The sequence below is a fragment of the Dendrobates tinctorius genome, unplaced genomic scaffold (assembly GCF_039654945.1).
Source record: "Dendrobates tinctorius isolate UK_male_01 unplaced genomic scaffold, ASM3965494v1 ptg000212l, whole genome shotgun sequence".
Classification (NCBI taxonomy): Eukaryota; Metazoa; Chordata; class Amphibia; order Anura; family Dendrobatidae; genus Dendrobates; species Dendrobates tinctorius.
In genome coordinates this window covers 1,233,199-1,246,271 of record NW_027361879.1, presented here as the reverse complement: position 1 = coordinate 1,246,271, position 13,073 = coordinate 1,233,199, and the positions used below count along the sequence as shown (strand labels likewise).

Genomic DNA, 13,073 nt, shown 5'->3' with positions numbered 1-13,073 from the left:
TCCGACCTGCAAGATAAGAAAAATAACTTTTATTATATTCACCTGGGATTTGGTCCGGTCCAATGGGGGTGTCGAAGGTCCAGAGCCTCCCATCTTCTTGCGATGTCGCCCTCCTGCTTGCTTCATCGCTCCCGGTATCGTGCTCCTGCGCAGGCGTACTTCTCTGCCCTGTTGAGGGCACAGCAAAGAACTGCAATGAGCAGACATGGGGAAAGGTCAGAGAGGCCCAGCGCCTGTTCACTGCAGTACTTTACTCTGCCCTCAACAGGGCAGAGACGTACGCTTGCGCAGAAGCGCTTTGGCCCCGGAGCGATGAAGCAAGCAGCAAGGCGTCGTCGAAAGAAGATGGGTGGCCCTGGACCTGCGACACCCATTGGACAAGACCGCCCCCCGGGTGAGTATAATAAGTTATTTTTCTTATCTTTCAGGTCGGATCAGGGGCTTATCTACTGCGTTATAGAATGCTGTAGATAAGCCCTGAAAGGAGGTGGCCAAAACTGCTGACAGGTTCGCTTTAAAGACATGATAGGTGCTATATTTCACATTTGGCAGCTTTAGACATGTATATAAATGTGCTGAACCAAGATCTAGATTCCCCATTAATATTGTAATGATAGTGGTTATTCATATTGTAAGACTTCTAATCTGCTGTGGACAGAACTTTGAAATATTTATCTCAAATTGTTATGTTTTAAAGGGTGACATGTTGTGTGGGGGGATAGAAGAGGGACTGGGTCCCTTTCATGGTTGAGCTGTTTTGTACTGTTGTGTTACAAAAAATTTAAATAATAAATATTTGATTTAAAAAAAAAAAAAAAAAAGATTATGGCTACCTGTCCTTGAGACGTGGAGGTCGCAGCAATGGTAACACAATAAACGCGACACTGCATATGTTTGTAGGCAGTGAATGGATTGTCATTACATGCCCCACTCTACTTATGGGGCTGTGTATTGATCTCAAAGACTGAGGCGTCCAGAAGCGGCCTTTCCCATTAATCAGCCTTTCTGACTTAGTCCCTGTGAATTTAGTTGGGTTATCTCAGACTGAAGGTCGAGTACAAGGAGACACGTAAAGCGTGTGGACCATATGGGGAAATATAAAGTAGGACTTGATCAGAAGTCCAAGGGCACATAGTGAATAGAGCTGCATTTGGCCTATTGCTTTTCTGATTTGAAATTTTTTACCGAAATGGCACCACACTTGTCCTCGGGTTGTGTTTGGCATTGCAGCTCTATACTAGTCACTTCAATAGAGCTGATCTGTACTGCCAAATATAGCCTGTTAATAGGTGTGGCATTGTATCGGGAAGATAGCCGCCATGTTCTAATACTGGACAATTCCTGGGTATAAGGATTGCAGTACCAGGATCAAGGTGTTATTCCATATTTCCTAGTATTGTGGTTTTCTTCCAGTCTCCACAATAGATATTTTTTCCCGGTGCCTCATTTTATCAGGAACTTCCTGCCGTTCCCGTCCTCCTCTTTTCGCTGGCCCCTTGCTCCAGAGTTAATTAACTTCTCAGAGACATACAATGACTTTTATTCAACAGAATGTTTTGAATATTTATGACCTCAAATGAGATCATTATATTATATTAAGTTCTATTATCGGTGTCACGGATGAGACGCTCCGCACATAGCTCCTGTCAGATCAACCTTTTAAATTGCGACATTCTCCTTTTACACATCTTTATGGTCTACCCAGGTTTTAAGAGTATTCGCTTTGTTAGCGCTAATTGGACTTGTTCATTGCAGAACTGCTCAGTACATTTAAAGGGGATATCCAAGATGAGAAACTAATAAGCAGCGCCACATCTGGGCAGAGGCTGTTTTATTGTATTGCAATTCAAGTCTAGCATTCTCTGCCCACATTCGGCCCAGCTGAACGTCAGCGTGTTCTCAATGGCAGCAAGCGAATAAGCCACTTCCAGGTATCTGTTGGATTCCTATCTTCCGTGAGAACAAATGATTGGGCATATTGTAATTCAGAGATTTTGCTAAGAATAGGAGTTGTGACGCTCAGCCAATGTTGCTGAAATTGGAAGATCTTGCCCTTACATCTTTGGGCACCTTCTCTTAGCAGTGTCTTGGAATATGAGTGAGTTATCTGTCGTCTGGGATCAGCTTGCGGAGATTTCTCCATGTCAAGAATTATTTATATTAGTGATGTGCTCTTTGTATTGGGAGTGCGCACTCTGTGACAAGACAACTGAGTTTCTCTCTGTTCAGATTGCACACATTCTCTCGGGGGCTATTTCTTTTTTTTTGCTGACAATATATCTTTTCTTTAAGATTGCTGTGTTGATTTTGCTTTCTCCTCTCTCCTTTGTGCAGTTGTGCTTTGCCGACAATGCACTCTCGCTTTCCCTCGATTGATTGCTTTCTTTCTTGGTTGTGCTATCCTTCTTGAAATTGTTTGTTCTCGCTCTATAATGGCTACTTTCAGTCACGCTCTCTTTTGCTCTTGGTTGCCCTTGATTATGTACTCCTTTACACTCATTCATGGACTCTTCACCTTTTGAACTTAAGGCCACCTTAAACATTAGACTAATGCGATCCGAACCCACCAATATTGACTGGCTTGGCCAACATTTGACTGTTTATTGGGCACAGGTCATCTGGTCGCTCTGGGCTCTGTCGACTGATGGTCGCTCTTGGCTCTGTCGACAGTGCTCTCGTTTCTTTCATTCTTCTCACTTGCTTATCACTTGTTTCTCTTGGTTGTGCTGTTTGTTGAGGTTGCTTTCTTCTCTGAGGATGTACTCACTTCTCTCAATTGCTAGCTCTGTCTCTCTGTTTCTCCATTTTTGACGTTCCTTTTTCTTCACTCTTTCAATTGTGCTCTCTTTGGCTTGTGTTCACTCCACGCTCACATTTCTTTATATTTGCCCCTCGCCCACTGTTTAATGTAGATTACTGGAATTATGTACAAACCATGTCCTGATTGTCGAATTCTTTGTTCCTACGCACAATTATCCGCTCTCTGCTATAAGATTTCCTGCCCTGACATTTGCTGAACGTCACCTGTATATTTATTTGGGTTATCTCCCCAGTGCAGCCCGCGTCACTGCACAACTCATGTCAGCAACGGCATTATTCCACCTGCCGATCTCAGCACACGCTATTGTTACTGATTACACAAGACCACGAGCGGCAGAGAGAGTTGAATGGCGGCTGTCGTTCAAGATCTGCCAGCCAGAGGGATGACATTAACAGGAACATCTGTATAGCTCCTAATCTCTGGCCTAAATTCTGCTGCTCTTTTTTTATATAGCTGTGTGAATGTGTTTGCCCCCTTCCTGATTTCCTATACTTGTGCATGTTACACTTAAATGTTCCAGATCACCAAATAAATTTAAATACTAAACAAAGATAACACAAGTAAACAAAAAATGCAGTTTTTAAATTAATGTTTTTATTAAGGGAAGAAGAAATCCAAACCTACAAGGCCCTGTGTGAAAAAGTGATTTCCCCCTCCCCCCTTAAAACCTAAATTAATTATGATTTATCACATCCAGGCCCGGATTGGTAATATAACCAAGCGGGCATTTTCCCGCTGAGCCGCTGTAATGTGGGCCACGGGCGGCAGCGCCCGATCATCTGGCCGCTTGCCAGCTGATGCGGCCACTGGCCTGGCTGTTGCTCCTGCCGCCGGCCCTCTGCGGGCATGGCGGTTATAGTTTCCAACCCTCCAGCACTGCAGGGAGATGAGCCGCCACACCCCCTCCCACGCACCCCATCCTCGCAGTAGCATGAGACCTTCCCCCTGCAGCCACTCACAGCGTCGCTTGCCTGCTCTCTTCTCTGTTCAAAGGACCAGGAAATCCGCTCCCAATCACCAAGTTCAGTGACTCCCATCCCTCCCTGCATTTCCCCTGGCTCACTCTCCACATTTGCTCCCATCACAGAAGAAGAAGTCTCCAGGCTCCTCTCCTCGTCCAACTACATGCACAACCGACCCCATTCCCTCACATCTCCTCCAGTCTCTCTCCCCAGTCGTCACAACTCACCTAACTACAATCTTTAATCTCTCCCTCTCCTCTGGCATTTTCCCCTCCTCCTTCAAACACTCTATCATTACTCCATTACTAAAGAAACCCACCCTTGACCCATCCTGCACAAACAACTACAGACCAGTCTCCAATCTCCCCTTCATCTCTAAACTCTTGGAGCGCCTGATATACTCACGCCTTACCCGTTACCTCTCCACTCACTCCCTCCTAGACCCTTCACAGTCCGGTTTCCGCCCCCTACATTCGACAGAAACTGCACTCATCAAAGTGACCAATGACCTTCTGACAGCAAAACGTAATGGTGACCATTCTCTGCTCATTCTTCTCGACCTTTCTGCAGCTTTCGACACTGTTGACCATCCTCTCCTACTCTCTAGGCTCCAGTCACTAGGCATTAAGGACACTGCTCTTTCCTGGTTCTCCTCCTATCTTTCCGACCGCTCCTTCAGTGTTCTGTTTTCTGGCTCCACTTCATCTCCTCTTCCTCTCACTGTTGGGGTACCTCAGGGCTCAGTCCTTGGCCCCCTTCTCTTCTCTCTCTATACAGCCCCAATTGGACAGACCATCAGCAGATTTGGCTTTCAGTACCATCTTTATGCTGATGACACACAACTGTACACATCATCCCCTGACCTTACCTCCGCTGTACTACAGAACGCCACTGACTGTCTGTCTGCAGTCTCCAACATCATGTCTGCTCTCTATCTGAAACTCAACCTCTCCAAAACTGAACTTCTTCTGCTCCCACCATCTACTAACCTCCCTAAATCTGACATTTCCCTCTCTGTGGGTGGCACCATAATAACACCCCGACAGCAGGTGCGCTGTCTGGGTGTTATGTTCGACTCCGATCTCTCCTTCACCTCCCATATACAATCTCTTGCCCGCTCATGCCGCTTACACCTAAAGAACATCTCTAGAATCCGCCCTTTTCTCACCATGGAAACAACAAAAACTCTCACTGTCGCCCTGATCCACTCCCGCCTAGACTACTGTAATGCTCTATTAATTGGCCTCCCTCTCACTCGACTCTCCCCTCTCCAGTCTATCCTTAATGCAGCAGCCAGGGTTGTCCATCTGGCTAATCGTTTCTCAGACGCGTCCGCTCTTCGCCAGTCGTTACACTGGCTGCCAATTCATTACAGGGTACAATTCAAAGTACTTGTTCTCACCCACAAAGCTCTCCACAGTGCGGCACCCCCTTACATCTCCTCCCTCATTTCTGTCTATCGGCCTAACCGACCGCTGCGCTCTGCAAATGACTTTCGACTAACCTCTGCCCTAATCCGTACCTCCCACTCCCGACTCCAAGACTTCTCCCGTGCTGCGCCAATCCTCTGGAATGCTCTACCCCAAAATATTAGGACCATCCACAATTTGCATAGTTTTAGGCGCTCGCTCAAAACACATTTGTTCAGAGCGGCCTATCACATTCAGTAATCAAAGTCATGTTTGTGTGTGTGTAGCCCATTCACTATCTCCATCTAACCCCCACCCCCTGAAGATGGCTGGACCGTCATTGTAAATACACCATTGTAAATACAAACCTGTGCTTTGTATCCCCCCCACCTCATTGTAGATTGTAAGCTCCACGAGCAGGGTCGTCTTATTTCGCTTTAATTATTGTATTGTTAACGTTGTTACTTATGACTGTTGTGTTTGAAACTGTTCAACTGTAAAGCGCAGCGGAATATGTTGGCGCTATATAAATAAAGATTATTATTATTATTACCTGTGATGAGATCACAGGAGGGGAGGCGTCAGGGGTCACATGATCAGGAGCCTTTGTCCAGACCCCTGATCATGTCACCCCTGACTCTGCCCCTCCTGTGACCTCATCACAGGTCCTGTGCGCTCAGCCTTGCCTCTTGGTGTATGCAAGACTCTGCTGTGCTGTTGTCATGGTGCTGGATGAGGTACGGTAAGTGTGTGGGGTCAGGAGGGGTTTACAGGGTAGATGTAGCAGAGCCGTGTGTGTATGAGGTGTACGGAGTGGAGCCGTGTGTGTACGAGATGTACGGAGGGGAGCCGCGTGTGTACGAGGTGTACGGAGCGGAACCGCGTGTGTACAAGGTGTACGGAGTGGAGCCGCGTGTGTAGGAGGTGTGCGGAGCCGCGTGTGTACGAGGCGTACGGAGCTGAGCCGCGTGTGTACAAGGCGTACGGAGCGGAGCCGCGTGTGTACGAGGCGTACAAAGCGGGCTTTTCCCACGGACACAGGAGTACACGGCGGAGCCCCGAGGAGCATTTTAAAACACACACATGACGTTCCACCGGAAGTGATATGCTGGAAGCTGACCGGAAATGAGAATTTCTTAAGGAGATTGTGACGGAACCAGGAATGCTTCAGATCCATCACCGTGTCCTCCTCCGACAGCGCAGACAGCAGGATCGCCTTGGAATCGGGGATGCCGGCCATGTAAGCGGATCATGATATGTCCTGCATCGGGGAGGCTCAGGTGGGCACTAGAATGGGAGCCGGGCTGCTATAAGTATCTTTATAGAATTTTTTATTTTTTTTTTCTCTTTTTTTCTTTCTTTCTCTGTTCTTTCTCATTCTCTGTTCTGTCTTTCCCTTCCTCTGTTCTTTCTCTCTCTAATCTTTCTTTTTTCTTTCTCTCTGTGTTCTTTCTTTCCCCTCTCTTTCTTTTTCTTTCCTCTTTCTTTCTCTCTGTTCTTTCTTTCTTTTCTTTACTTTCTCTCTGTTCTTTCTCTCTGTTCTTTCTCTCTCTGTTCTTTCTTTCTCCTCTTTCTTTCTCTCTGTTCTTTCTTTCTCTCTCGCTCTCCTTTTTTTCTCGCTGTTTTCTCTCTTCCTTAGTGCCAGTCAGTGTGCCCATAATGCCAGCCACTGTGCCCTCAGTACCAGTCAGTGTGATCAGCCGTGCTAAATGGGTGCGATTAGGCGTGGACATGGGTGTGGCCGGGTGTGGCCTATAATTTGCAGCTGTGCGCGCTGCAGTCTTTTTCCCTCTTTCGCTTCTTCAAAGGTTTGGAGGTATGATAGGGGCAGCTATGACCAGGGGGTCTGGTTGCCCAATGGATAGCAGTTCTGCCAGGAATTCTGTCACCGTGCGTACAAAAGGGGACAGAGCTTTGGGAGGAGTACTGTACCTAAAAGCAATAAATAGGACTGAGCTGAAATACTGGGCACAGCTGACTACATGTTATATAGTCATGTTAATCTCCTCTCACTTCTTGTAACCTACAAGTGTACAAAGATATTATATAGTCACCATGTGACTAGTGGGCCTGTGTAACTTCAAATGCCAGGGCTGAATTTTAGTCCCAGTCTGGCCCTGATCACATCTATGGGAAGTTGAATTCTCTAGCCACACCTAGGCCTGATTACTGCCACACCTGTTCTCAATCAAGAAAATACTTAAGACCTGCATGACAAATTGAATTGGACCAAAAGTTCCTCAAAAGCTACACATCATGTCGCGATCCATAGAAATTCTGGAACAATTGAGAAACAAAGTGATTGAGATCTATTAGTCCGGAAACGGTTATAAACCATTTCTAATGCTAGGGACTCCAAGGAATCACAGTGAGAGCCATTATCCACAAATGGTGAAAACATGGAATAATGGTGAACCTTCCCAGGAGTGGCTAGCCGACCAAAATTACCTCAAGAGCACAGCGAAAACTGATCCATGAGGTCACAAAAGACCCCACAACAACCTCCAAAGAACTGCAGGGCTCACTTGCCTCAGTTAGGGTCTGTGTTCCTGACTCCACCATAACCCTCCAATTTTTCTTGAATTTACAACAATTCTGCAAAGAAGAGTGGGACAAAATTCCTCCAGAGCGTTGTAAGAGACTCATTGCCAGTTATCGCAAATGCTTGATTGCAGTTCTTGCTAAGAGTGGGCCAACCAGTTACGTTTAGGGGGCAATCATTTTTTCCCACAGGTCCCTGTAGGTTTGGATTTCTTTTTCCCTTAATAATAAAGACTTTAATTTAAAAACTGCATTTTCTGTTTACTTGTGTTATCTTTGTATAATATTTATATTTGTTTGGTGATCTAAAACATTTAAGTTTGAGAAATATGGAAAAGAATAGGAAATCAGGTTTAGGGGCAAACACTTTTTCACACAAATGTATAAACTTTCTGCCGTTCACACCCTTGATATAAATTAAATCAGTTTATCAGGGGTTAATCGCCATGTCTCTCTTTAATAAGCGGTGATGTTCATCACATTGCAGCTTTCACCTGACACGCTGGTGGGAGTTAATGCATCCCTGAGTCAAATAGTTCAGCATGTTCCCATTACCGTGCTGTGGGTTAATAAATCTTTGTAGCAGCGCTGGGAAATGACTAGGTAGAGCGACAGCTATATCAGTTTCCCTGCAATCTGCAGGGTAAATCACACACTGTTCTGGAAAATCCCCCAACCTTGTTAAAAATCCATTGTTTTCCCCGGCACGTGTCTCTAATATCAATTAACAAAATCCCACTCCATCCACGTCCCCATGCCACTGCCCGGGCACTGGGGTTCCGTAATTCACGATCTCGGATGACTTTTAAAGCGCGTAAAGCAGCTTGTTTTAGTAATTAGGCTGCAAACGCGACAAGGAAATTACCCATAGCCGACACTTAACCTCTTCAGAAGGAAAAGGCGTGAAGTGAAAGGACGGCGAGTCTGCAAGCGCTCATAGGTGAATAGTAATAGGCTGCACACAATGGGACTTGATTACTCGGATATTAGAGGCTTGGGTGTTAACCATGGGGGGCTTTGAGGTCGGGACACTGTAAATGGTGTGAAAATGGGTTTCTGTGAGTAGATCAGATGAGATGATTGGCAATAGAAGGATGGGGGCGCTCCTCGGATGTCGGCCATTCCCCTTCCTACACAGTCTAGCTCAGTTTCCAGGACATCAGTCGGTTGCAGTCAAAAGGCTAATGTGACTAAATGTGTTTATATCTGGGTAAAGCATTGCCCATTAGGCCACTCAGTAAGAGGATGAGCTGCTGGTCAAGACCAGTGTCATAGTTATTGGGAGGCTGTGTGTTATTATTGGGTGCTGTTCTGTACTGCCTCATATTAGCCATGTATGTGTCATTTTAAGGGGGAGATTATTGGGGGTACAGAGGTGGGGGGAACTCTGCTGCAGATTTTGCAATGGGGTCTAGGAGCCTCAATTTACTCTGCAACGGTGATATCAGAACCACTACGAGGACCCCTCCAATTGTCTGAAGGAAGAGTTCCGGACATTTAACAATGGCTGTATCTGGTATTGCAGCTCAGTCCCTTTCTCTACCACTGTAATACCTAACACTGCCCATAAAAAATGTATGGCACTGTGCCTGGTAGGCAAGGAAGAGGAGCTGACGCTCGCTGAGGCGCCTTCATGCAGCTGATTAGTGGGGGTGCCAGAAGTCAGACCTACACCATCCTAATATGAGTATATGGAGAAAAGTATCAAGACACATGTCTTAATGAATTCAGGTTTTTCACCCAGTCCCTTTGCCCCGGTATATAACATCTGGGCCCCTTGCCTCATCCCCCAGTGTATAACATCCTGCCCCCCCATTGTATAACTTCGGCCCCCTACTATGCCATCTGCCTTTAAAATGTGACAGAATGGTTGGTGGTGCAGAGTGAACTGATACCAGTGCGGTCCTTTCATAGCCACCCGGGTAACAAGTCCATTCATGACATTTCTTCCATCTTCCCCCATCACCTGTGACTGATATTACTGTGAAGTGGGAAGGAACTGCAGCAACTCAGCCATGAAGTGGAGACCCCATAACGTTACAGAGCGGGGTCATCGAGTGCTGAGGGAGCAGATAGCAGAAATGTCACCGATTCTCTGCTGACTCCTTATTTGCAGAGACCAGACTTCCTCTTCTATAACATCAGCACAAAAACTGCGCCCCGGCCGGGAGCTTCATGGCCGAGCAGCTGCATACAGTCTTACATCACCAAGCACAATGCCGAGCGTCAGATGGAGTGGTGTAAAGCCACCACCACTGTACTCTGGCGGAAACGAGTTCAGTGCAGTGATGGATCACACTTCTACCTCTGGCATCTGATGGTTGGCTCTGAGTTTGGTGAATGCCGAGAGGATGTTACCCCCCCCCCGACTGCATTGTGCATGCCACACAGTTTGGTGGATTAGGATAATGCTGTGGACTGTTTTTCAGAACTCAGCCTCAGCCTTTTAATCATAGAATGGTAGAGTTGGAAGGGACCTCCTGGGTCATCTTGTCCAACCCCCTGCTCAGTCAAAGGAAATCTTTACTTAAGCATTAGACATTGTGGAGATTTGCAGCTTCCATCTTTGTGGGAACAGTTTGTAGAAGACCCATATCTGTTCCCCATAACTGTGCCCAGTGTACCTTTGGTCCATACAGACATTGTTAGGGGAATTTAGTGGGAAAACCATGACCGGCCACACAGAGCCCAGACCCCATCCAACACGTTTGGGATGACCGAGAGTGGACATTGTGAGCCCGGCCTCTCCCCAACATCAGGGTCTGACCTCACGTATGGTGTTCTGAATGAATTGAAGGTGCAAAAATTCCAAAATTTTGTAGAAAGTCTTCCCAAAAGAGTCGGATCTGTTATATCTGCAGGGGCCAACACCATATAAATGGCTATAGATATAGAGTGAGAAGCTGGAGGAGTCCCTGAAGGTGGAAAGTTTAGTGTCCTATTACTTGTTTCCTTATAGTGTATGTGCTATTTGGGATCAGTAGTAATGAGGCTGAGACCAAAATGAGCAGCATGATCATCAGCCAGAGTAGTAGTCCAGGCAGGAAAATCTGCTTTACTAGATGTAGATGGATGATGAGAGCTGGAAATGTACTGCCACGGAAATGTACTGCCACCTACAGGCCGCCGAGATAGCACTGTAATGATGAGATTTATGCACACATATGGCAGAGGTGCGGATTGTCCCAGCCTCGTCCAGATGTTGTCGGCATTATTCAGTAAGCGCAGGGAAACATGAAATTATCCGTGTATCCAATCATGTGGTGAGGTTAGTAGGACATACGGGGGATCAGAGCCGAAGCCCTCGCTGCACGTACTACAGTCTTTGGATCCTACTGCACTTTTCTCTAACCGCAGCGACTAAGACTATATCAGGGCATTACTTAGAGAGATTTCTGCTTCTGACAACCCCTTTAAATTGGTGAGGGCCAGCAGTAAGTGCAGCTGCCCACTTTGTTGGACCACCAGCATCCGTTGAAATCCGTGAAAATGTATTCATTTAACAGGTGCCATGTCTTTTAAAGAGCCCAAGGTGTAATACTTAATTTCTCCTGTAGTGGCACTGTGGTAAATAAATGAACGTTTACTGCCAGGTTTCCCCACAGATCACAGCTGATCGCTGACCATTGCAGCACAAGGACACTTTGTGATTTGCAGAGCACAATTTGAAATGGCTAAAGCAGAAAAACCAAAAGCCTTTCATCATCCTGCTTCATTTGGTCCCATCTTCTAAAATTCTCTGCACTGCTGTGAGCGTGATTTTCTGTTCAGATGAAGATGCAAGCCCGTCCTCTTCAAACATACTTAAATTAACTTTTCTTTAGAAATAGAAAAAATAACTTTCTAATATCGGAGCACTCTGTTGTGTGAAATGCTCTGCACTGCTGTGAACATTCTAATTATCTGAATGTGTCTCCGTTATCCCTCAGGCAGAATGAACGCTGTGTGATATTATTTTCCTGCTACATTTTACATCTCATTCTTGACTCCTGCAGGATCCCTGGCCGCTTGAATGACAGGAGGACACCCCTTGGGGAACTGAACTGGATCTTTACAGCAATTACTGACACTATAGCATGGAACGTGCTGCCACGAGGTACGTCATCCTGCTGACGCATACATGGCTGTGTGCACCCCCGGTTATTCCAGGGAGACTGAGCCGCACAGATCTGCATCTGACATGTGGCTCCGTCCTAATGCACTCTGTGCTGTTCAAGGGCACGCAGGCTTATCTCCACAATCCCATCACTCTGCCACTCACTCCTGACATGCAGTGACTTGCTCCATTAGGGCCCCTGAGCACGTGTCGCATCTCCAGCATCGGTCAAATTGTGCATTTAATCTGCAGGGCAAATGCCTACATTGTATCTCCATAAAGCTTTACCCATTAATCCTCTTGGAAAAATATATAGCCCCCCAAAAATAAAATACAAGTTGTTTGACTAATAGTAAAGAAAAAAAAGATAGATATATATATATATATATATATATATATATATTATAGTACACATGTTAAGTAAATTTATATTTTTATTCAATTATTTTTCTTTTACTTGAAGTTGCCTTTTGTATTATACTCCAGAGCTGCACTCACTATTCTGCTGGGGCAGTCACAGTGTACATACATTACATTACTGATCCTGTACTGATCCTGAGTTACATCCTGTATTATACTGCAGAGCTGCACTCACAATTCTGCTGGTGCCGTCACTGTGTACGTACATTACATTACTGATCCTGTACTGATCCTGAGTTACATCCTGTATTATACTCCAGAGCTGCACTCACTATTCTGCTGGTGCCGTCACTGTGTACGTACATTACATTACTTATCCTGTACTGATCCTGAGTTACATCCTGTATTATACTCCAGAGCTGCACTCACTATTCTGCTGGTGCCGTCACTGTGTACGTACATTACATTACTGATCCTGTACTGATCCTGAGTTACATCCTGTATTATACTCCAGAGCTGCACTCACTATTCTGCTGGTGCAGTCACAGTGTACATACATTACATTACTGGTCCTGAGTTACACCCTGTATTATACTCCAGAGCTGCACTCACTATTCTGCTGGTGCAGTCACCTTGTACATACATTACTTATCCTGTTCTGATCCTGAGTTACATCCTGTATTATACTCCAGAGCTGCACTCACTATTCTGCTGGTGCAGTCACTGTGTACTTACATTACATTACTGATCCTGTACTGATCCTGAGTTACACCCTGTGTTAGGGTATGTGCACACGTTGAAGATTTGAATCTGCGGATCCGCAGCAGTTTTCCATGCGGTGTACAGTACCATGTAAACCTATGGAAAACCAAATCCGCTGTATA

At 45.8% G+C, this 13,073-nt stretch overlaps 1 protein-coding gene across 2 annotated transcripts in view; it reads left to right on the top strand.

Moving 5' to 3' along the window:
- RPTOR (regulatory associated protein of MTOR complex 1) overlaps positions 1-13,073 on the top strand; it is a 371,474-nt gene that overhangs the window by 306,142 nt on the left and 52,259 nt on the right. For both annotated transcript variants that reach the window (XM_073554721.1, XM_073554722.1), the window contains exon 8: positions 11,729-11,829. In XM_073554721.1, coding sequence (XP_073410822.1) covers positions 11,729-11,829 — 101 coding nt within the window. The remainder of the gene's footprint in view (positions 1-11,728; positions 11,830-13,073) is intronic.